We start from the raw sequence: 23,797 nt of genomic DNA on the forward strand, positions 1-23,797 counted from the left end.
ATAGCGGTCGTTAGTTTTCTACGTTGGTTATACCTTGTCCTGGTTTAGGAATCAGGGTGATGCTCGCTTCAGAAAGTGAGTTTGAAAATCGCTGTTCTTTTCTGTATTCTGGGATAGTGTGTGTGGAATTGCTCTCCATTCTTCTCTGAATACTTGGTAGAATTGGCCCGTAAAGCCATCTGACTCTGGACTTTGTTTAATGGAAGTTTTGTAACTACTTGGTCTATTTCTTCTTTTGTTGAGGTTTTCTACTTCAGTCTGTGTTAATTCAGGTAGAGAATGTATTTCTAGACATTTGCCATTTTCCCTAAGTTTGCACATTTGTTGGAGTATAGTTTTTCATAGTAATGTGTTTTATTTTTGTTTTAAAATTTCATTTTAATCTTTAAAAGCCTTTTAAAATTTTTTGTTAGAATCTTTTATCTCACCTTTGGTAGCTATACCTTATCTTTCTTTTCCTATACCTTATCTTTCTTTTTCCTTTAATATTTCTAGTGGTTTCTATTTTTTTGTTAAACCTTTTGATGAACCAACTTCTTGCTTATTGTTTTTCTATTGTTTTTCAGTTCATATATTTCTGCTTTAATATTAACAATGTCTTTTTTCCTGGGGATTGAAGGTTTATTCTACTGCTCTTGTTCTAGTTGTTGAAGATGCTGGGCTAAGGTATTGATTCTGGTTCTCCTTTTTTCAATGTGCGTATTCATTGCTATAAATTACCCTCTGACTACTGCATCAGCTGGATCTCCAAGGTTTTGATATGTTCACATTTATTTTAAAGTATTTTTTTTAACATTCACGCCTGATTTCATCAGTTACCCAGGTAGATACTTGGCAGTCTGTTGTTCGGTTTCCACGTGTTTGCTTTTTTCTCCTTGCTCTTCCTATCGTTGGTGTCTGATTTTATAGTGTTGTGGTATTAGAAAGTGGATTGTAGTATCTGAGCATTGTAAAACGTTACCAATTGCTCTGTGTCTATTCTAGAGAAGGTGCTGTGTACGCTGAAGAGAATGTGAACTGCTGGTGCTGAGCGGAGTATCTGTTTTTGTTTCAGAGATCGAGGTGGCTAATGGTGCTATTTACTTCTCTCTGTTGAGTTTTCCCAGTGACCTCTCGCGCACGCTGACTGTCAAGCCTCTCTTCGGTGCTGTAATGGGTGTGAAAGAATTTTGAGGGTCTCCTACTTCTACAGTCGCTTTCATCTTCATGTAATGCCCTTCTGTGTCTCTCTGGATGGATCTTGCCTTGAAATCTATTTCAGTGGAGATTAATATTGCCATTCCTGTTTATTTTTTGGACATTTGCTCGATCCCCCCCCCCATAGTTTTTAGTCTAATTTCCTTTTATAGTGTGTGTAATTTTATTTGTATTCCTCTTTGGGGTTTCTATTTGGTGTTTTTCTGATAAGATTTCTAGTTTTTCTATCCCTTCCCTTGGTCTCTCTGATGCTTTCGCCATCTGTTAAAAGTACCATAATCACTCCTCCGAATCCTTTTTAAAATCATTCCAGAGCTCTTTAACCTTCAGCCAGTTGCTGGCATTTTCAGATTGTTCACTTATTGGTGCCTGCTTTTCTTTCTCTCTTTCTGCGGAACTGATATTTTTCTGCTATCTCCACGCATCTTGCGATAACGCCCCTTAGGTGGCCATAGAAGCAGGTTCTGAAGTTGACAGGAATGCAGAGCGTCCAGCGTCATCCAGAAAGATTGCGGCGTACTCTGAATTCCAGCGGTGGTTGTCAGAGCTGCCTCATGCCCTCTTCCTGGCGTGTGTGGGGGCACACACACACAGTTGCTTGCTCTGGAGGGCTCAGAGATAGGTATGTGGGGAAGAGGTCACAGCCTGGCCAGAAGCCAGTATTTTTGATTTTATTATTAAAGCTTATTTTTCAGTCCTATCTTACAAATCTGGCTAGATTAGAGCATGTACTCTGGTCCAGATAAGAGCTCTCAGCACACGGAATCTAGGAAGATAAACCACTCAGGAACAATAATGGGGAGTATTGATACCATGAGGTTAGGGGGAAGGTGGAGAAGGGGGAATCAATCGCAAAGATCACCCTATAACACACACACCTACGCCAGGGGGACAAACAACAGAAATATGGCTGAAGGGAGACAGCAGACAGGTAAGATATGAAAATAATAATTTGTAATTTATCAAGGGGTTATGAGGGTGGGGAGGGAGAGAAAAAAGAGGAACTGATACCAAGGGCTCAAGTAGAAAGACATGATGGCAACATGTGTACATATGTGCTGGATACAATTGGTGTATGGATTGCAATAAGAGCTGTAAGAGCCCCCAATAAAAATGATTTGTAAAAAAACCCACAAACTAACTTTTCATGTTTGGAGTGGCATTTAAGGAGCAGCTCTGCTCTCTCCACAGGTCTCTGTGAGCCAGAGACAACCCCTCCACAGTGACCTAGAAAGCTCAGCCTTACCTGGTCGGATAAATCGAAGAAATACATACTTCTGGGGCCAAGCAAACACAGGAATGTGCATAGTCATTTGTGATTTTATTGGGGGCTCTTACAACAATCCATGCATCAATTGTATCAAGCATATTTGTACATGTGTTGCCGTCATCATTTCCTAAGCATTTGCTTTCTGTTTGAGCCCTTGGTATTATTGGCTCCTCTCAGGCTGTTTTACACCTTGCTTTCTTCATTTGTTTTATTTTTTTTGAGAACATCCACACAAAGTGTAATTCAACAACAGCTTCTATGTGTGTAGCTCCGTGACATACGGACTGTGTTCACGTGTCTTGCAGCCCTTACTGTATTTCTAGTTAGTCCACCACCACGCATATGAGCTCATTGTCCTCTGAGCAAAAGCTTCCTCTTTTCATCTCCAAACCCTGTATCCGATAATAATTTTTTATTTCCGTATATTTTCTTACTTCTCTGTAAGTGAGGAGCCCTGGTGGCATAGTGGTTTTATGCACTGGGCTGCTAACCTCAAGGTCAGCACTTAAAAACCACCAGCCACTCCAATGGAACTACTCCCATAAAGAGTAGGAACTCAGAAACTCACAGGGACAGTTCTACCCTGTCCTGGAGGGTCAGTGTGCACTGGCATCGACTCATTCACAGGGAGTTTGGAGTCAGCATTGACTCAGCGGCGGTGCACTTGGTTTTGTCACTTGTCTCTTTCAGCTGGCTTGTTGGCTCAGCATGATCTCCTCAAGGGCCATCATAGCATGGCATGGCACATATTAGGGACTCACTTCTCTCGAGGGCCAGCTAACAGTTGATTGTGCTACTTAGTTTTATTTTCTTATGGTAGAATGTGTATAAATGCAGACATTTTGTGCCTTTGTTTTTTCACTTGCTAAGTCTAAGAGGAAGTGTCTCTATTAGTTCGCCATGGCCTTCCTCATTCTTCTTGGCTGGGCACATAGTGTGGTGTGACACTGAAGGATGATGATTGCCCAATCCGTCCCATGGTGATGGTAAACAGTTGTTTGGAAACAATGCTGTGAGAAATTACCTTAGGTATGTATCAGCGCCCCATGTCCCGTGGCATAAACTCCCCATGGTACAAATGCAATCAGCAGGCACAGCGGTGTTTGAATTTATAATTTTGACAAGCATTTCCAAATTGCCCACCTAGGAACTGACCCTTGTCCCACCCCACCAATAGTACAGAGGAAGGCCTCACCCACAGAGCCTATTCGCCAACCTGTGCCCCCCTCTGGATCACCCCAGAAGAAGAATTTGCATTTCTCTTAGGAGCCACGTGGCTGTTCTCACAATAGCTGTTCAGTTGCCACGTCAGACAGAGTACAGGCTTGCAGTTAGAGCCACCGGGTCAAGTCCTGGCCCTGTCTCAGCCTGCGAGATGAGAGCAGCAGCATTGGATGGTCTTGCTTGGGCCGAGTCGTGCTGCGCAAGTGTGTGCTTCTCCGTCCTCACCACAGCCCTGTGCAGCCTGCCTTTGTCTTGGTGACGGCTTTAGAAACAGCGGCAGCAAGCAAAGAGACTTGGTCATTTGCCCTTGACCACACAGCTAGGAACGGACAAAAGGGGGGTTTCATTCGCTTCTGTCAAAGCCTGAATGCTGCCCAGACTTGAGCTTCACCCCCTCCCTCCCATTGCCCTCCTGAGCGGCGACCAGAAAGGAGGAGGGAGACCCCGTGAACTGGAATGGACAACCATGGTTGGGCCCACCTCGCAGGGCCTCAAGAAAGCCCTAGTTACAAAGCTCTCTGAGCAGAGCCTTGAAGGTGTGCGGCCCTTCCCACTTGTCCAAGCAGAGGCCTTGTTCCTGGTGGAGGGATTCCGAGGGGGTTGCCATTGACTGTGTTCAGCACCTGTGTGTCTGGCAGGCATTTGGTTCTGTTGGGGACGGTGACGGGGATCTATCCTGGCATGGCTTAGAAACGGTCAAGTCCAAGGGGTGAGACTGAGTGGCCGCAGCCTCCACGCACCAGCCTGACCTCTGGCTGCGGTCTCCTCCCAGGTGTAGACGACGGTGAGGACATTCCCCGGGAGATGCTCATTGGGATCTATGAGCGGATCCGAAAGCGAGAGCTAAAGACCAACGAGGACCATGTGTCTCAGGTGCAGAAGGTGGAGAAGCTCATTGTGGGGAAGAAGCCGGTACGTGGGGCCCTGGTCTCACCAGGTGGGTGGGTTTCTGTGGGCACCTGGGCCTGGACAATGCTTCTGGCCCAGCAGTGACCTGAATGCCACTTTAAAGTCCCCACCAGACTGTCAGGAACCTAACCCTCCCAGGCAGGGTTGTGTGCATTGCAGTTTGTTCGTTTGCTTCTGCAGTGGTCCCTCATCTTGGGGAGGGTGGGTCTGTCTCAGCATTTCAGAGCAGGTGGTAGTTGTGCTCTGAGCCCCCCATGCTGGTGGGCTTCCTAGGTGAGTTCGCTCAGGTGTCCCCTCACAGCACCCTCGGAGCTCTGCCAACCAGCCTCCCACTTGGCACATGCCCTGCCTGTGGCATGACTGGTTGGAGGCCAAGAGAAAATGCCGTGGGGCGACTTTGTCACCCGACCTCGGGGCCCACGTGCACCCCCTGGAGCATTAATGTCTCTTTTTGTCTCCCGTTCTCTCCTGTAGATCGGATCCCTGCACCCCGGCCTTGGCTGTGTGAGTATTTCTCTGTGCTTACATTCCGACTGGAGACGGCAGACCCCATCTCTAACTTTCTGGGCGATGGAGTGAATTTCTGGAGTGCTGAGAAGTGTTATTCTCATCGTTACCCTAGCTTTACCTCCCTGCCGGCCCAGAGGCGATGGGGGAGACGATGAGTGCGGCCACGAAGCTTCCCAGGAGCTAACAGAGCCCCTCCCTGTCCCCAAGCCCTGCACCGAGGCCGTCTCACTGCGCCCTCGGCCCTCCATGGCCTCAGTGCAGACTCCTTCTGCACTTGCGCTCTTGTGGCCTCTCCTTGTCCCCAAAAGGCTCCCTGCATGACCGTCACCACTGCCCCTGTGCCGTCTGCTTGCAGACCCTGCAGCACACACTCCTCCAGTCCGCAGCGTCCTGCACACCATCCGCGGTCTGTCGTTATCCCATCCCGCAGTTCCCCATGCCACCTCCACCAAGGGAACGTCTCATCAGCTTCCCAAGGGGAGAGCCTGGGACTCTGAAAAGTCTCCATGCTGGGCTGGCCCTTTGCTACTCTGCAGCCCCAGGTCCCACCCCTCTTTCTCCTTCATCCTCCTGTGCCCACAGAGCTGCTCCCTGCACACGCCACCCTGTTAGCCACAGTTCCCTGCCCTTTGTCTCAGCTCCCTGATGCCCTTATTTAGGAGACACCTATCAGCGTGGGCAGTTTGTCCATCTCCCTGCCCCCTCCATGGGGTCTCCCAGTGAGCCGGTCTGTTGCTGAGATGGGGCTCCTAGCGGCCAAGCCTGGACAGTGAGACACTTGCTGACTGAGTGGGCCTGAAGGGAGCTTGGGGCGGCTCCCTGGAACCCACGGTGTGAGTGTGTTTGGGCTCAGGCATGTGAATTAGAAGGTGAGGACAAGAACCCTGGAAACTGGGTGCTGATAGGGTTAGAGCAGCCAGGTCCTCCAAGGCACCCCACGTCTGGTTCGGAATGTGGAGGGGTCTTTCCGATGTCAGAACTTCTCATGTCTTTCGTGGTAGGAGGAGGTTTGGTCAAGGAGAAATTGAAGCCCCTGGGCAAGTGGCTTAACCTCTCTGTGCCTTAGGTATGGCGGCTCAAAACACGGACCCCTCTCTGGCTTGGAGGCTCCACCCAAGCGGGAGGCCTATTGGAGGGGCCTACAGGTTGCTCCTGACACACGGCAACCCTGTGCACAGCAGAAAGAAGCACTGCCCGTCCCAGCCGGCCGCATGCTTGTTACTCTGTGCAAGCCAGTGTGTCGGCCACTGTCAACCCACTGCACTTGAGAATCGCCCTCTTTTCCCGCATCTTCTGCTTTACCAAGCGCGATGTCCTCTTCCAGGGGCTGAACTCGCACGCTCATGTCTGAAGGACCTGAGACCAGGTTACCACCACCTTCACTTTGAAGGGGCATTCTGGCAGCATTTCTTCTAATACAAATTAGTTCACTGCTGTTTTCCAAAGTTTTATTGGCATATACTTCAAATATCATATAATTTAATGATCACCATTCCGAGCATCTTCTCATCCTCCTTGTTGGCGCCCCGTTTCCCACCCTCCTCCCCTAGCATCCCCCCAAGGCCATTATCAATCCAGTTACTCTTGCTAAAGATATAACTGTCCTGGATTTCAAATACAGAAAAGCATATAAAACATGAGCTGGAAGTAAACAAAACCAAAACTGACTAGACAAATTTCCATCAAAAAGAAAGCAGAAAATATTACTTTAAATGGATCAAAAAGGAAGTGTTGCAAATGGTAGATGTTACATAGATCAAATGATAAGGTGTTACATTGTAACCTAATGACATCTGCCATCATCGACTTTACAGTGCTCTCTGGGGGATAGTGAGCGAGTGTTCACATCCCTTGACCATCTTCAGAGGGGATTGATTCATCAGAAGCTTAATTTATGTGTGGACCCTGCATATGGATTTGGGGCTCCACTGTCATGCATAGCCTTCCACAAACCATGTGCTCACAACGTAAGCTCTGATAGCATTCTCTCCTTCAGATTCGGATTTGATTGTTTGCAATCGTAGGATCACACAGGCTGGTGTGCTGCTTCCCTTTGGCGTCGTTGACGCCTTGTTCACTGTTTGGGATGGCCGTGGTGTCTTCAGTTTTCTTCTCCAGCACCAGGACTCAAATGATTCTTCCCTGATCTTCCTTATTCCTTGTCCAGCTTTCAGTCAACTGAAAACACTTAGTCCTCACAAACACTTTAAGGAGTTCTTGAGCAGCAGATTTGCTGAGTGCAGCGCACTGTGCAGTACATGGTACAGCGTCTTGACTGCTCCTTCCACAGGCCCTGCCTGTTGATCCAAGACAACGTCAGTCCATTTCCCCTTGATTGTGATGTTGTGTTACTGGCCCAGTTGTGAAGGTCTTTGTTCTGTGTTCTGACCCGATGTTGTGGATCTTCATCAGTAAGTGCTTGAGGTCTTGTTAACTGCCCGAAAGAACCGGAGAGCAGTCTCACCAGTCCCAACGGCATTTACCGTAGGCCTTTAAGAGAGAGCCTGAACAGAGAATCTGAAGTAGCAGCTCCTGGGTACAGAATGTGTGTGAAGGGGGTGGGGGTGGGGGTGGGGGACAGGACGAACGCTCTCCTTTGCATAGTGTGCACGAGGAGGCCTTTTAAAATGTAATGTCCCCGCCTGGATTTTTGGCAAACTGGGTGTGCCCTGGACCCAGTGAATGGGTGGGGCACTTCATGGCGGGACTTTCTCTCCCTGCACAGGTACTTTCTCTGCCCCATCGTAGGCTGGTCTGCTACTGCCGGCTCTTTGAGGTTCCAGACCCAAATAAACCCCAGAAACTCGGGCTGCACCAGCGAGAAATATTCCTGTTTAACGATCTCTTGGTGGTACGTTCCTCTGCAGGGTGCTGGGTGGGTATGCTTCTGGCAGGGTGCAAAAGCTGTGTGTCTGTACCCGGGCAAGGTTGGGGGAAGAGAGACTAATGAGCCCAGAAGGGACAGAAATCACACAGAATTCAAATGAGAAGTGGGCTTTCATTGCTCATGGAAAATACCAGAAGGGATCTCCCAGACAGAGACTCCCACCCTGTGGGCAGGGCCTCTTCTCAGCAGCCTCTCTGCTGCACAGGCTTTCTCTGTCACTGGGCTCCCTACTCAGGTGGGTTCTGATGCCCCAACAGCTCCCCACAGCCCACATCAAGTGGGGGCCTCTCACTGAGAGTTGGAGCAGATGTCTCAGAACGAATGCTCCGGCTTCCTATGCCAGTCACTGGTAGGAGAGAGCAGTGTTTTTCTTACTGGCGAGGCCACAGTCACAGCCCCACTCCCTGGAGGGCTCCCCACAGGAAATAGACCTGCCGCCAGAGAAAAGGTGGGCGGATGCTAGCCACTCCACAGGGTGGGATGTCCAGCTCTGCCTGTGCTCCAGGTTCTGTCCCTCCTGCCGGCCCCAGTCTTCTTGCAGAAGGCCCAGTCCAGCCACAGGCATGATTGGATGGGAGAACCAGAAGGTCCTTTCTGACTACTAAGACTAAACCAGAACCAGACTCTTGCCATTGAGTCGATGCCAACTCACAGTGACCATATAAGACAGGGTAGAATTGCCTCTGAGTTTCTTTACCCCATCGAGCGGCTGGTGGTTTTGAACTGCTGACCTTGCCGTTAGCAGCCCACCCTGTAACCGCTCGGCCGCCAGGGCTTCTCGACTACGAAGACATGTGAGTTACAATCCTTCAGTAAGAAAAGCCTTAAGAACAGCGGTTCTCAACCTTCCCTATAACAGTTCCTCATGGTGTGATGACCCCCAACCATAAAGTTATTTTCATTGCTACTTCATCACCGTCATTTTGCTACTGTGATGAATTGGGCGACTCCTGCTCTTAAAAAATGCTCAAAGAGTTATCGTGGCCAGACAGGGTCCTGTACTTGGAACCTTGCATGGTGCCTGGCACAAGCTGGGCGCTCAGTAATTATCGCTTCTCTTCCCTCCCAGCCCGTGCTGACCAGCCCACTGTGGCTGTCAGGATAGTTTCTCTCCATATCTTCACACAGACTCACAGCAGAGGAATGTGGTCCAGGGACTGACCGAGAGTTGAGTTCTCTGGCACAGGTGCCAGCTTACATGCAGGGACTGTTTCCAACAGAGGATACAGTGATGGCTTTCCTCACCTGGGCCGGTGCCAGTGGACACTGGCTGCCAACCCTCTGAGGCTAGCAACCCCAGCTGTGTCCTTGCTTGGCTATGATGGTGTCTGGGGCCATCCACAGCAGTGTGCCTGCCACCTTGACCCGAGTGTGGGTCTTCGCTTCCACCATGGATGGCACTGGGGACCGGTAGGAACAGACACCAGTATTCAGTTGCAGTGCGAGCAGGCAGGCCTTCCTCCCCATGCTGGCCCTTCCCTGCCCAGGTTCTTCTTCACCTCTGAACTGCAGAGTCGTCTCTCACCCCAGAGACTGTGGTTGCCAGCAGGGCCATTGGGAATTTGGAGTTCCCCGATGTGGGACTGGGGTGTATCTGGGGATCGCTCTGGAGCAATGTAGACAAGCTACTCAGACCTCTGTCTCTGGCTGCTATAGGTCACCAAGATTTTCCAGAAGAAGAAGAACTCAGTGACGTACAGCTTCCGGCAGTCCTTCTCCCTGTACGGCATGCAGGTGCTGCTTTTCGAGAACCAGTGTAAGTCTCCCCGGAGCCTGCCCAGCTGAGCCTTCCTCACACACCGGGGACTGGCCCATGGAGCCCCTTCAACTGCTCAGTGGAGGCGATGGGAGTGCTGCTTCATAGGTTGCCTACTATGTTGGCTGAGCCCATGTCTGGGGAGCACCTGGAATAATGGCTGGCATGTAGTATGTGCTCAGTGAAGCTTTATGCTCAGCAGTGAGCAGGGACCAGGCCATGGGGCCTGGGGACTTGAGAGGGAGGCGTTGACTCCCAGCCATGGCACATCACCCAGCCTCTCCCTTTGACCCCACTCCTCCTCACCACCTTCTTCCCTCTCTGCCTCTCCCTCCTGTGCCTTCCCTGTCAGAAGTTCCTGAGCTGTAGACGAGGGCATCCATCAGTGTTCCATCCGCCCGGGACAGGTGGTTGCGTTGCTGTGTGACCGGCCTGAGAGCATGGGTTTGGGCTCTCAGTCTCCTCCTCTGTCCAAAGTGGGACTGTGAGGAAGCCTACAGAGGGCACTGCACCCATAGGTGCCTGCCCTGCCCTGCCCATAACGAGCCCAAGATTCCTGAGGTGCATCCTGCGACTGTGGTTTTGATGGTGTTCCCATGCCCTACACCGTCCACCCCACACCCGGCCACCCAACCAAGCTGTGTTTGCCTTGGTTTCCCGCACACTAGCATCCAGGATCCTGGTATCAGGGATGGGTAGCACCTTCCCCTGCTATTCCCTACGATGCAGTGGGGTGATGATCCCTGCCTCCCAGGCTTAAGCAAGGTCCCGGTGAGGGGATAGCGATTAAGCGCCCACAGGGGGCCAGGCACTGGCTGAACCCTGAGGCAGAGCTTGTAGCGGGTCATCTTCCAAATCCCAGGTTTCAGCCTCCTATTCCAGCACTAGGAACTGGTAAGAATAGACCCTGGAATTTCTATAGGGACTATCATTACATCCGAGGTCTCTCACTAGCATCCGGTGGACCAGCCCCTGACTCTGTCATGTTCTGTTTGGTTTGCATATTTAAAAAGTGGCACAATCATCTTTTTCTTTTTTTTTAACTTTCTTGTGACCCGAGTGAAGGTTTTCTGCTCAGTCTCTTACACATGCTTGGTTGGGCATTGTTGATTGCATCATTCGTACCCATCTCCAGGCCGCCCCCTCTCCTAACCTTGCTGAACTTTGTCCTTGACTCCCTGCTGCCCCTTGAGCTCCGGGGGGGGGGGTCTTAACTGAGGAGTACCTGCCCCCACGCTGTTGTCTGACTCAAAAGGGAACCACAGGGGTGAGTTCATTTCCAGTCCTAACAGCCACAATTGCGGGGCTTCCACCACACTCCCTCCAGCCAGTGACCCTCTATTGTGATCAGCAGAGTGGTCAGCCATGGAGCTAAGCACCATCTAGTTCTCATCTCAGAGTGGAAACTGAAGTCCCAGTGGTCCATTAATCTTTTGGACTCATTATCGGCACATTTCTTTAATTTTCTTCCTCCGTCTTTGTTGAGCCAACTGTTAAATCAATGGGCTTCCCATCAAAATGTAGATTGGGGCTGAGCTGGGAGCTTCTCAAAGAAAAAAAGGGTTCAGAATCACTGACCCCTTGTGAGTGCACATGATGATAATGAACTGCTAAGTCCACCTGCGCCCCAGCCCTCCCTGGGGCTCGCACCCACTCCTGGCCCAGTGCCTTCTGGGATGCCTGCGTGGGCCTGTAGGCATTGGAGTTGCCAGCCCATATCTAGATCTGAACAAAAGTGGCATCAGCTGCTGAGGGTGGTGCTCAGCCAAGTGTTACCCTCTGCGAAGAAAGGTGGCACCAGGACACCCCAAGAGCTAAGAGCTGATACCAGGCGCGTCTTGCCCGCAAGATGCTGGCTTTGGCATAGCATGTGCTAGGTGTAAAGTGCATACAGCATACCCTAAGGGAACTGTGGTCTCGGGACCTTCAGGAGAGAACAGAACTCAGTCTAGTCTCACAAGTCTCTGTGGTCACTGGATAAGGACCCTCCCTTCTGCCAGTCCCCCTCCTGCTCTCGGCACCAGCCACCCTGGCAAGCACCGACATCTGGGGCTGGGAGCTCCTCCGGGGGCTCTGGAAATGGGAGGATGACAAGGACCCAAGCTTCCCTCGCAGGACTGATCAGGTGTCCTGTTTCATGAAACAGATGGGTCAAAGTCGGCCATTGCCGACCCCCGTCCCCACTGGTTGGACAAATGTACAGAGAGCTTCGCTCTGAACACTTCGTGCGCAGACACTGACTTGGCTGGACTGCTATTTATGTGTCCAGAGAGAGGGCAGGACACACTAGACCCACACGGCCTTCCCCTCTCCTTTCTTTCTCCTTTGCAGACTACCCCAACGGCATCCGGCTCACGTCTGCTGTCCCCGGCACGGACATCAAAGTGTTAATAAACTTCAACGCACCCAACCCTCAGGACCGGAAGAAATTCACGGATGACCTGCGGGAATCCATCGCGGAAGTACAGGAAATGGAGAAGCACAGGATAGAGAGTAAGCGGCAGGCCTCCCTACAGAGCAGAGCAGCAGACACCAGCGCTCGCCTCCCTCCCTCCCTCCCTGGGGGCCCTGACAACCTTCAGGGCCCGTGTGGCCGCTCACTCCCCAAGCTCCACTGACATGCTCCAAAGTCTCTCGTCAGTTTCATCACAGGACAGCCTGTGGACCGTGCCCACAGATACGGGCCAGCAATGGAGGAGTGGGGCAGAGGCCTCCTTAGGGTGGCCCAGGCAGGTGGAAGCTGCTGGGAGCCTGGGCTTCTAAGGCCTGACTCGGTCCGACCCAGTGGAGGACCACCCCACTGCCGCCGCTTGATCCTCCTCCCCAGGTTCCCTGGGCCCCGGCTTCCAACGCTGTGGGCTGAGCTCCCTACAGTTCAGTGGCTCTGCTTTCCTCACCGCCTGCATCAGCACCTGGCGGAGCCTTCCTGGCTGGCACAGATGAGCAGGGAGGAGGCACCTGGTGTCCCACATCTGATACCCCCCCCTCAGCGGTGTGGCCTGGTTAGCCCTTGTCCACCTGCTGTCTCAAAGACAGGAAAGCCTTTGTCCCCTTGTCAGCCTTTACGACTTGAAAGGGATGGTCTTTCCTGCACAGCGGCCCTTCTTGGAAACTCCATTCCCCTTCCTGTATTCAAAGCAGCCAGCAGAACTTGTCTCCCCACCCCACACCCACACCCTTTCTCCTCACTCCAGGTGGGTGGCAGATCAGTACAGTGGCAACCCTGAGCAGAGGGGCTAGGGTTCTGAGCGTCTCCCTCATTGCCCCTCCCTCTGACCCAGCGGAGCTGGAGAAGCAGAAAGGCGTCGTGCGCCCCAGCATGTCCCAGTGTTCCAGCCTCAAGAAGGAGTCCGGCAACGGGACCCTGAGCAGAGCCTGCCTGGACGACAGCTACACCAGCGGCGAGGGCCTCAAACGCACCGCCCTCAGCAGCTCCCTGAGGGACCTCTCAGAAGCGGGTAAGAGCGAGGCCTAGAACCCCCTTCCTAGCCCAATGCATGCAGGACTCCAGACGGGCACGTCCGCAGTCAGGGCATGCATTGCGTGCAGGGAAGGGCCTGCAGCAGAGCCGGCAGGGCTCAGACAGTACTGTGAGGTTTCCTGGACCCTCCCACGCCCAGAACGATACCTGACAATGCCAAAGAGGCACCCCAAGGGAGCAGAGGAAAGCAAGGCCCTGCTGCTGGCCAAGGGAAAGGCAGCCGAGTCAGCGCAGCCGGGAGCTCTCTGGTGTCCTCTTCTGTGGGGGGTTTGTGGATTGCTCTGCTTTCTGAACTGCTGCTCATGGAGAGAGCGGCCCCTGCCAGTAGGGGTGGCCCATGTCCCTGGTGCTGCTGCACCCCTGCGATTGATGCTGATGAATGAAATTGAGTGAAGCCCCTCAAAACTGTCTGGACACTCCCTGTTTCTGCGGGTCTTTTTCTCGCTGCGGCACAGCCATCCCTGGGAAACAATCCCTCCGACCAGTCCACAGGGAACTGCCTCCCCCGCCACGACTGGGGTCGGGTTCTGTTGTCGTCTCTGTGTTTCTGTGTGTTTAAGTTGCTGCCAGCCAGCCACTTAGCCCCTAGGCAAGCAGCACCCATCGAGCCTCCCAGGGGTCCCAGGTGTGGCGGGCACCTCGAGCCTCAGGGAGCTTCTGCCAGATGCCTTGGCCCCCTCTCTCCTCCTGCGTAGAGCAGGCTCTGGAGCAGGTCCGAGCGTGTCTGGGTGGCTGCTGCAGGTTCTGCTCCTGGTTGTTCTCCTGTGGGGGCTGTCCGAGCAGCTGCGAGCCAGGAGTGTTGACCTCCACCCCACTAGTCTCGTCTGTCTGTCCGATCGCTTTCTCCCAGAGGAGCCTCCCAGGGGGGGCCCTGGGCAGTGCGTGCATGGCTCGTTGCTGCTCAGCAATCTAGGTGTCACCTGCCCCGGGCCCAGCCCAGCCAGCCCCATCCACCTCAGGGACCCGGCAGCCCTTCCTCTCCTGGGGCCCCAGCCAGCCTTCCCGGGCCCGCCCTGAGACAGCCTGCTGCACCCGACAACCTGTGCCTTGCCCACTTGCGTGCGAGCTACCTCACTCTGCTTCTTCATTCCCAGAATGTTTGCCTTTGGTTGCATTGAGCTTTTTGTCTTTGCGTTTGTCATTTTTTCCATGGTAAAAATCAAAATCCATTTCCAGCTGGAGGTGGATCCCAAGATTCCTCTACCTCGGCACTCCTAACCAACGCTGAGGGCTGGTTCAGGCTCTGCTGTGCACTGCAGGAGGGTAGCAGCACACGCTCCAGCCGTGCCACCCGTCAAATCTCTGACCTTTATCCAGTGTCCTCCGGGGCCACGCGGCCCTGTGGGAGAAGCACTGTCTCACCAGGGCCTTGTTAAACCCGCTGAGTCTGTGCACCTGCTTGGGTTTGTGACGTGTCCTTCCCAGGGGGCAGGGGACTAGTGGGGAAGAGGCCAAGCCACACCCACTCTAGGTGGCAGCCTAGATCCTGAGCTGCCTCCTCCCAGTGCCCTTCCTCTGCCAGTGCTTAGGGGTAGACCCAGCCTGCACAGCCAGACTGCCCGAAGTTTGGAGGGTGAGGTAGGTCTTTGGTTCAGTCAAGCCACCGAGACCCTGGACTCAGGAAGGCCGCTTCCCATCCCCAGCGGGACGGGCGAAGGTCCGGGTGGTTTCTGGAAGGATTCTGACTTGCAGCTGAAGATGAAGCTTCCGTGCTCTTCTCCCAAGGCTCCCGTCCCTTCCCGCCTGCCGCTCCCACCGGGGCGCTCACAGCTCTCAACTTGAGAGCCTGCCACCAGTACACACTTGTCCAGCAGAGACAAGGACAGATGCTTTCCTTGCTCCATCCTGTGCCCTTGTGTCCATCCAGGAGAGGACCCACTCATGAACCTTAGCACCTCACTCCTTGAGACCTAGGAGTAAGCCCATCGAGTGCCTCTAGGCAGTCCCTAACATTCCAAGAAGAAGCGGAAAGGCCCAGGCTCCAGCCTCACACGTACAGGCCATGAAGACATCTTCGTATCTCTGGGCCAAGGTTCTGTTCAGCCAGGGCCACATGTTCTAATAGATCATTGGCTGACGTTTACTTTGGCTCCACGGTCAAGGAGCACACAAACAGGTATGGATAGGCCTTGACTTCAGCTCCCCAGATCAATCAGTTAACATGCACATCCGCCAGAGGCCCCATCAGGCCTTCTGACTGTCCCCAGCTGAACTGCCCAACCTGAGGTTCCCACAGAGAGGATGTCTGGGGCCCTACCTGCACCAAGTGACCACGCCACGGTGTGCCTCTGCCAGCGCAGAGCTGAAGATTGCTGTGCTCTGCTCCACAGCCAGGCTGCCCGCCCGGAAGTGTGGATGACTCCTGATGCCTCCGGGCGACGACAAGCACTCTCCGTGCTTGGGTTCCTCTCCCACCTTGGCCTTCCTTCCCTGGCAGGCTGGCTGCCCTGGACGACAGGGCCCTCGCTGTAAAGTTGGCACAGTCACACTTGCCCTGAGAAAGAGTCGGAGCGTGAGGCCCGCGTCAAGCAGCAGCCAGCACAGGACGTGCGCCGTGTATGGGGGTGCCCCTTGGAGCACGGCATCTGTATGGCCAAGCATCCCGGAGGGCTCAAGAAAAAAGGGAAGGCTGTGAGCAGGAGCCTGATGGAGCAACTGTGCCGGGAGCTCCTTCCAAGCACCTGCTGCTGGGCCGTGCCTGGCTCTAGGAGGGTGCTGATTGGTGGAGCTCATGAAAAGCTAGTGCAGGAGAGATGCCGGAGAAGAGTGGGGCCGGGGGCCAGCCGGGCGCTGATGGGGTGTGCCTCCCCACATCCGTGCAGTGTCTGAGCAGGTTCCATAGACGGCGTCTCTGCGTGTGCAAGCGTGTGCCTGAGAAGACACAGAGCTCAGGGACCTGAGTGCAGAAAGAACTATCCTACGGTCACCCCACAGCCTACGCTGATCTGAGAAGATGAACTTTTCAGAAGCCTCAAGACATTCAAGTGACAGCTCTCCTATATCTGGGACACCCTGGGCTGAAGGAGGCAAAGGAAGGCACATGGGGACCACGAGGAGGCCCATGGGCACCCGCACCTGGCGCGTTACCCCAGCAGTCGAACCTGCTGACTCTTGCCAGCAGTAGCTTTCACTCCAGACTGGGGGACGTGGGGGACCCAAGCACACAGCAGGCTCCACCTTCTCCTAGGACCCGGACTGGCCTGGACTTAGGACCAGCTTAGCAGGCAGGGTAGCCCAGTCCCTCTGAATGGAGCCCTGGGTCTTAGACTCCCTCACTGGACCAATGGGCCACTGAGTTACCTCAGCCCTCCAGCCCTAGCAGCCCTGCCAACTGCGTCATTCTGGGCCTTCAGCGAGAACAGCACTGTGTCTGGTTCTTGACCTCTGGCTCATGCCGCATAAAGTGGAGTGCAGTAAAAGTCAGGTTGGGCGGGCCATTTTCTGCCTCCTCTTCCCTTTCCATCCTCACTCCCTCTCAGAGCAAGGTAGTGACCAGAGCCATAAGGTTGAGCACCCACACTCTGTACAAGGCTCAACACCCTGAAAAAACCCACAGAGAAGTGCTTCTGAAAGATGCGGAGACCACAGGTAGGCCCTGGGCACCCAAAGTGAGAGGAAGGCCTGGCCATGCTGAGCACTCTGCGCCTCGGTGTGTAGGGAGGGCTTTTCCGTGTCTCGAGGAGGGTGCCTGTGGAGAAGAAGCAGGGATGTGGGACGGACCTTCTCCCTCAGCCTTGCTACTGCTCAGACCAAACACTGCCCGGGAGGCACCTGCCCCTGGGTACTGTCCAAGAGGAAAAGAACACCGAGTCCTGTCTTGTCTTAGTCATTAAACCCCCACCCTGCCACAAAATAGAGAAAAGTCTGCCTCGATGTGTGCGTGAAGGTGTGCTATACATGCACGCGTTCGTGTATATGTACACACAGATAATCCAGTAAGCGTCAGGGCTGCTGCAGGCTCACTTTCTGTTTGCTTTCTCATTATTGGAGAGCCTGCTGTCATCTCACCTCCCCATGAGCAGCTGCTGAGGCGAGCCTGGCATCGGCAGGAGGTGGTGGACAGACTCCTGTCTGGCTTCAGGCCCAGCTGTGCACAGCCTCAGCCCACCAGGAAGCTCCCGCCCCACAGAAAAAAACACCACTCTCCAGTTAGTTCCAGCGCCATCGTGACCCCCGAGGTCACAGTAGAAGGGCCCCTGCAGGGTTCTTGCAGGCACAGAAAATCCATCTTTGCCCTGTGGAGCAGCTAGTGGGGTTCAGAGTGCTGACCTTGTGATGAGCAGCCCAGGGGTAACCCCCAGGCCCCAGGAGAAAGGGTGTATAAAGCTGGGGGTGGGTTTTTGTTTTTTGTTTGTTTGCTTTTTTGTTTTTGTTTGCTTTTTAAAAATTGTTGTCTTTTTTTAAAAACATGTTTCTGCACTGCTATTGTCTTTCCCATTGAGACTCCTCCTCCAGCCCCCCCCCTTCCTGGCACCTGCAGGCAGGTAGGCCCTGAGTCCCCGCCATGGCTCCCCAGTAGTGGTGCCAGGCTCCGTGGCAGCAGCGGCAGCTCAGTGCCAGGGAGGCAGCGGCTCCCAGTCTCGTGTCCGTGTCTAACTCTGGTATTGCATGTCCTGGGCAGGGAAGCGAGGGCGTCGCAGCAGTGCGGGATCGCTAGAGAGCAATGTGGAAGTAAGTAGGAAGCGCCTGCGTCCCGCTGGCTGTCGTGTGTGCCTCCTCAACCCTGGGTTTCAATCTGTCGTCCTTTTTTTTTTTGCTCTTCCTTCCCTGTACTGTACACAGACATGGGCAATGCCCTCTCCGCCCTGCCTGTCTCCGCCCGTGCATGCTGGCTTTCCTCCATGCCTAGAAACACCCGTGCCTCTCACCAGCTTGTTTCCCCATGGAGTGGTAGGGGGTGGCTCTGGTTTTTGTGTTATAGTTTCTGCTTAACCCCATCCTCTGTGGTCCCCGAGCATGGTTAACTACCCCGGCTTCCCGGCACCCTGCCCTCTGGTCCCCACCCGGGAGCAGCGCTGCTCCAAGCTGGGCAGGCACCAGTCACTGCGACGGCCCACCCACCCACCCAACCCACCACTCTCGCTGTTGGATGTTCCCGTCGAACTCGCCTTCCACGCTCCACCATCCCCATCGCTTCCTTTCTGGAGTTTCAGTTGCTGTGTGTCTGCAGTCATGACACCATGGAATTGCTTAGCTAGCTCGTGGGAGGAGAGTCTGGAGAGAGAGAGAAACTCCGTGTGGATTTCATGAGATTTCATTCATCCTCAAATCATCTCTCTCTCTCACTGTTCACATCTTAACCTCATCCTGCAGACCTTTATCTGTCCCCTTCCTCCTCCTCGTTTGATTTGCAGTAGGTAGCTGCAGTGAATGCCTAGGCAGCAGCCCCTTCCCCCCCCCGCCCCCCAAGGACAAGGTTCCCTGGTCCCACCTCCCACCCTTCCCTATCACCACCTCCCCAGAAGCCTTGGGGGCCAGTTAAGAGGCCCTGGGTGAGGTCAGGGCACCATCTCAGCAGGCTCCGGGTTCCTTCGCTATAGGGACCAGCCCGTTGCCGCTTCACTCACCACAGGCAGCTCACAGACACCCCCAAATCAATCATTCGGACCTGAAACCCCAGGCAGGTTTCCAGTTACCAAAATGCTTGTCGGAGAAAGCAAAAGTCTGCTGTGTCAGAACAGGAAGGGGAGTACCCTCTCCCCCGCCCCCGCCTTTGTCAGCAGAAGGCCATGTCTCAAGGTCCTGCCACCTCCCTCGCCCCTAACTGGCCTGCCAGTCCACATGAGAGCAGCTGGGGCCCAAAGAGCTGCAGCCCGCCCTGCTCTCTGCTGCCAGTGAGCCCAACTAAGACTTAGCATCAGTGGGGGAACTTTTTACATTAAAAAAAAATTTTATTTAATCATTCTGACCTAAATACTTTGAGATCTTTTAATTTTGATTTCTATGAATTTCCTTTTTAGGGGTCCATCATTAGCAGTCCTCACATGCGCCGGAGAGCTACATCAACACAAGAGTGCCCATCTCGCCCACACCAGACTATGTCTAATTCATCCTCCCTCCTGGGCTCCTTATTTGGTAGTAAGAGAGGAAAGCCCCCACCCCAGGTCCACCTACCTGCAGCCCTTCCCCAGCCGCCTCCCCACCCACCCCTTCTGCCTCACCCACAGCACCCTTTGGCCAGCCATCACCAGGGACCTGTAGAGGGCCAGGCGCAGGCGCATGGGCACCACACCCCATACTGCCACATGCAGCAGAACCCGCCCCCATACCACCACCACCACCACTATCATCCCCCTCAGCACATCCAGCATGCGCACCAGTACCACCACAGCCCTCACGGGGGACACTCACCCTACGGGGCCCACACACATGGCCACCCACAGATGCCTGTGGCCCAGGCAGGGCATGCAGCACACCACCATGGGCAGCCGCCTGCCCCGCCTCCCCCCACCAGCAGCAAAGTCAAACCCAGCGGCATCAGCACAATTGTATAGACAGTCTGGGCGGGAGTCCCAGACCCCCTGGGACAATGGCACACTGCACAGAGGCGCACCCCAGGGGCTGCCAGCCTCACACCGAACCCAGGGCACTTCTATCTCCACCTCGCCCCTCTGGTCCCCAAGCCTAGATGGAGCCCCCAGAGCCTCGGGGCTGCTGTTTCGGGGAACAGAGTTCCTGATTTAGTCCCAGCTGGCACCCTGGGCTCCGTTTAGTCCAGCCCAGGGTGTGGGCCTCAGCCACCGTCAGCCTTGAAAGGGCTCACCTGCCCAGTAGATGTCGAATTGCCTTCCACCCTTGGTCAGCCCTCAGCCCTCTGCTCCTTAGTTTCACATGCAGTCTGAAAACCCCACCTCGAAGCAGAAGTGAGGGACAAAACAAACACCCCAAACTGGCTGCATTCTTGCTCTTTATTAACAATGGGCAAAAGTTTAAGTAGACCTGATATGGTTGATGAAAAGTACGTAAGTAAACTTTATATAATATAAATATATAAATATATAAATACACACACATATATATATATATATACTGTATAGGTAGTATTTGTGTGTGAAAGGCAGACGTTTCAGTCCCCCAAATTAGCAATATAGACTTTACAAGGAATCCCCCCCTTGCCTGATAGAAAGACAGTACCTTAGATGAGTGTGTGAGAGAGTAGATGACCAAAAACTTAAATGCTAGGAACAAATTCAGATACTTCCATATTTTCATAAAAAGAAGAGAAGTCCCTGCAGGACTGGCTCGAACCTGTACGCAATCATTACTAACTGTGCCAAGTAACATAGCATCTAACTGTTTAAAAGCTCCGATATGGCTTTGTATAAATCCTTATTTTATTAACAGAATGCTATCATAAGCAATCGGTATTGTAACTGCCCTGTTCTTTCAGGTAAGCAGACAGAAAAAAACGCAGTAAACGCTGCAGTAACTAGTGAGGAGCTGGTTGCCTGACACTCTTGCTTACACAGACTCTTAGACACTTTAATGGCTGTGATAACTGTGAACTTTTATGACCCGTATTTCTTTTGTACACACATGATTTAATGCACACTCATTCGGGGTCCTCTGTGAGAGGCCCCATACACCGCAGAAGAACTCATCTCCAGCGGGAAAAGGACCCGCCCTCACCACCGTCACTCACTCATCTGGTTTCCAACCTCCACAGGCAGAAACTCCTCCCCCACCCCATCCGTACCCCACCCCGAGAGTGTTTCCACTAGGAACCCCGTCACCCCTAAAGGCTGATTTTAGCAGCTCACCACCCAGGGCGGGGCGTGTGTGTTCCATCCTGCTTTGGAGTAGCAGCAGTGGTCATTGTAATTCCATGCAGCCATGTGCTAGCACAACACCCGTGTCATCACTGTGGCCCATGCGACCCCGGCCGACGAGCGCCCAGCCCTCGCCAGGCGAAGCCCGCTGCCCTCTCATGGTCCAGTTAGCCGCCAGGGCATCACATGACTTTCAGCTGTGCTCTTGTCGCTTCTGTGTTGTGGTGACACCTCCAGCATCTGTGCCTGAGTCACACATGGGCCATACTTTGTAGTTTCAGCCTTTTGAACCACTGCGGCCACCGGTGCTGTGCTCCTAAGCCGCAGGACCGAGGACTGCTCCGTGGTGGCCCTGCCCAAGTGGAGAGCCCTTTCAGAAAGGGTGAAGCTCAAAGGGGACTCGGCGGGCCACAGGCTCGCCACTCCGCTTTCAGTACGCAATGCGGAGCGTGTGGCTGCCGGCAGGAAAAAAAGAAGTCCGCCTCTGCTTTGGGTCGCCCTGCTGGGTAGTTGGGGGTCTGCCGATGTCGCTGTCCCCCCCCTCCCTTTGTCATATCATTGAGTGAGATCACCATACCAGCAAATCTGCAAACTGAGCACTTTGTTCATCTTCACAGAGAGCAAATACATAGCAATCTAGAGTTTAGCCTTTGCATCTTTTCCTTTTTTTTTTTTTTTAATGTGGCTTTAACCTGCCCGCCATTGTCTTCCCATTGGTGTGGTATTTCTTTCTTGGGCATCTGCTGGGAAAGAAATAAGGAGCGTGTGGACCTCCGACTCCGGCGAGCCACAGGGCTGGCGGGAGGCGTCGTGGTTTCCTCCACTCCTCCACTCTGGGGTGTTCCTGCTCCGCCTTATAGCCTCCGGGTGACGGTGTGAGCAGGAAGGGCTGGATTGTATTGCATGTCAGCAGCACCAGTTGTGGGGCTACACTCTATGTACTGTCTATTTGCAACTCTATCAGTGTTACTGTTGACAACTAGTCGAAGTAAAGTGATAACATACTGAACACGTCAGCTTTTCTTCGCCCTCTGTACCAATGGTAGTCTAACTGTAAACTTTAGGTTGTTCCAGAAAAGATGCCAATTACTTGGTACAAAACTGCTCTTTCTGAAGAGCCATTAGTAGCGAACGCCCCGGCAGCACAACAAAGCAAACCGACCCAAGGAATCCGGTGGAGGCCCCTGTCCAGCGCTGTCAGGCTGAGCTGCAGAGCCTCCGGGCAGGGCAGCGTGTCCTGCAGCTTGGGGAGGGTGCCGGCGGACGGGGTCTAGGGGACAGGGGCGTTTCCACCTGCCTACGGGGAGAGAGGCTTCAGAGCAGTGAGGGCGCAGCCTGCCACGTGCCCCCGAGCTATCCTGTGAGGAGCGTGGCTAGGAGAGGCAACCAAAGAGTGGAATCCTGCTGCCCAAATGAGGACCGGAAAGCTGAAGCCTCACAAACAGGCTCTCCCCCTCCCCCTGCCCCAAACTGCTTCCGGGGGTGCTGAGCCTGAACAATCACTTCCCCTGCCATCCACTCCACTGCTGGGTCGGGAGACAAGGCCAAGGGAAGGTGGAGTCGGCCTTTCTGACTGGCAGGACACGCTGGGAGCATTTTTCTCACGTTGCACAAATGATACAGTGACACATGATTTCTGCAAGAAGCAAGAGAAGGCCTTCAGGGGAGGCAGCTGGTTACAAACACATGATCTTTTCTGGGACAACAATTCAATCATGTATTTGTATTTTTTTAAGTTTATGAATGAATTGTACAATGATGTAAAAAATAAAGTTCATCCTAATATGACGTGCACATCTTAAAAATGTCTTCGGTCATCCAGTGTAGAGTGATTTTACAGCAGAAGCCTCGTTTTTCTTTAAATAAATGAAAAGACAGATATTTAAACAACTTTAGGTGTCGACTGAGTACTCCCTATGAAGCTGTGTCTACAGGTAAGCATGCATCTTCACAGTTTTTGTTGTAAAATACCATCACCCGACCTGCCTGAAAAAAGAGTCATTTTGTATTCTAAACAACGGTAGTCAAACTTAGAGTGAGGTGTGGGGGTGGTGAACACGGGAGCAGCAGGAGGATGGGCACCTTCCTCAGCTTGCACACTCGTGTGAGTGCTCTGCCCGCAGGCACCCGCGGTGGCATACTGTGCCTGGCTCCTCTTAGGGACTTTCATTCACCATAGAGTGGTTTGAAACTATAAGAACCAAGTCTTCACTTCACACGGTTGCAAGACTTCAAGAGACACCTTACTCACAAGAAGCCTGGCACCCACAATGTACCTCTGGGGAGGAAAAGAGTGCTTTTGTTTTCATATGCATCCTGTTTGTGAGTAGTAACAGACTATTGATGTAAAACCATAGCTGTGATCATGTGGAGAAATCAAATAAATCCTTTAAAACTCTCTGATTCTCACTTTTTCTGGAAAGCTCAGAAGTTTCCCTACTGGCCAGACACAGAGGTCTCCGGGTGATGTCTGCCCATTCCTTGAAGAAGTGTGACAGATTTGAGGACACCGATACAGACTTAAGATAAAGGCACATATCAGAAATTATAAAGGTCTTTGTGATTTCAACAAACTTGGTACGTTGAGTTTTAGCGGCTCCTGTGAAGTGGGATAACTTACGGGTGGAAAAAATGAGAGCTCAGTCACGGCGTATTGAAAGGAGGAGGATTGTGTGAGGAAGAATCTGCCCCTTGTTTTCCGTGTTGGCTGAAGTGGAAGCAGCCCGTGAGGGTAGAGTTGGCGTGTGCTCAGCCCGAGGCACTGGGTCTGTCAGGATGCCTCTGAGCATGCTGG

The 23,797-nt window shown here is 53.1% G+C and overlaps 1 protein-coding gene across 7 annotated transcripts in view; it reads left to right on the forward strand.

Moving 5' to 3' along the window:
• The window catches only part of IQSEC1 (IQ motif and Sec7 domain ArfGEF 1), a 147,937-nt gene extending 124,536 nt beyond the window's left edge, over window positions 1–23,401 (forward strand). For 6 of the 7 annotated variants that reach the window (XM_075550096.1, XM_075550095.1, XM_075550094.1 and 3 more), the window contains 8 exons: window positions 4,464–4,603; window positions 5,075–5,104; window positions 7,836–7,961; window positions 9,654–9,753; window positions 12,085–12,246; window positions 13,035–13,211; window positions 17,856–17,905; window positions 19,195–23,401. In XM_075550096.1, the coding sequence (XP_075406211.1) occupies window positions 4,464–4,603; window positions 5,075–5,104; window positions 7,836–7,961; window positions 9,654–9,753; window positions 12,085–12,246; window positions 13,035–13,211; window positions 17,856–17,905; window positions 19,195–19,728 (1,319 nt within the window). In that variant the 3' untranslated portion in view covers window positions 19,729–23,401. The remainder of the gene's footprint in view (window positions 1–4,463; window positions 4,604–5,074; window positions 5,105–7,835; window positions 7,962–9,653; window positions 9,754–12,084; window positions 12,247–13,034; window positions 13,212–17,855; window positions 17,906–19,194) is intronic. The other variant, XM_075550099.1, reaches the window with a different exon arrangement.
• Window positions 23,402–23,797: the final 396 nt, after the last annotated feature.

The sequence above is a fragment of the Tenrec ecaudatus genome, chromosome 5, assembly GCF_050624435.1.
Source record: "Tenrec ecaudatus isolate mTenEca1 chromosome 5, mTenEca1.hap1, whole genome shotgun sequence".
Classification (NCBI taxonomy): Eukaryota; Metazoa; Chordata; class Mammalia; order Afrosoricida; family Tenrecidae; genus Tenrec; species Tenrec ecaudatus.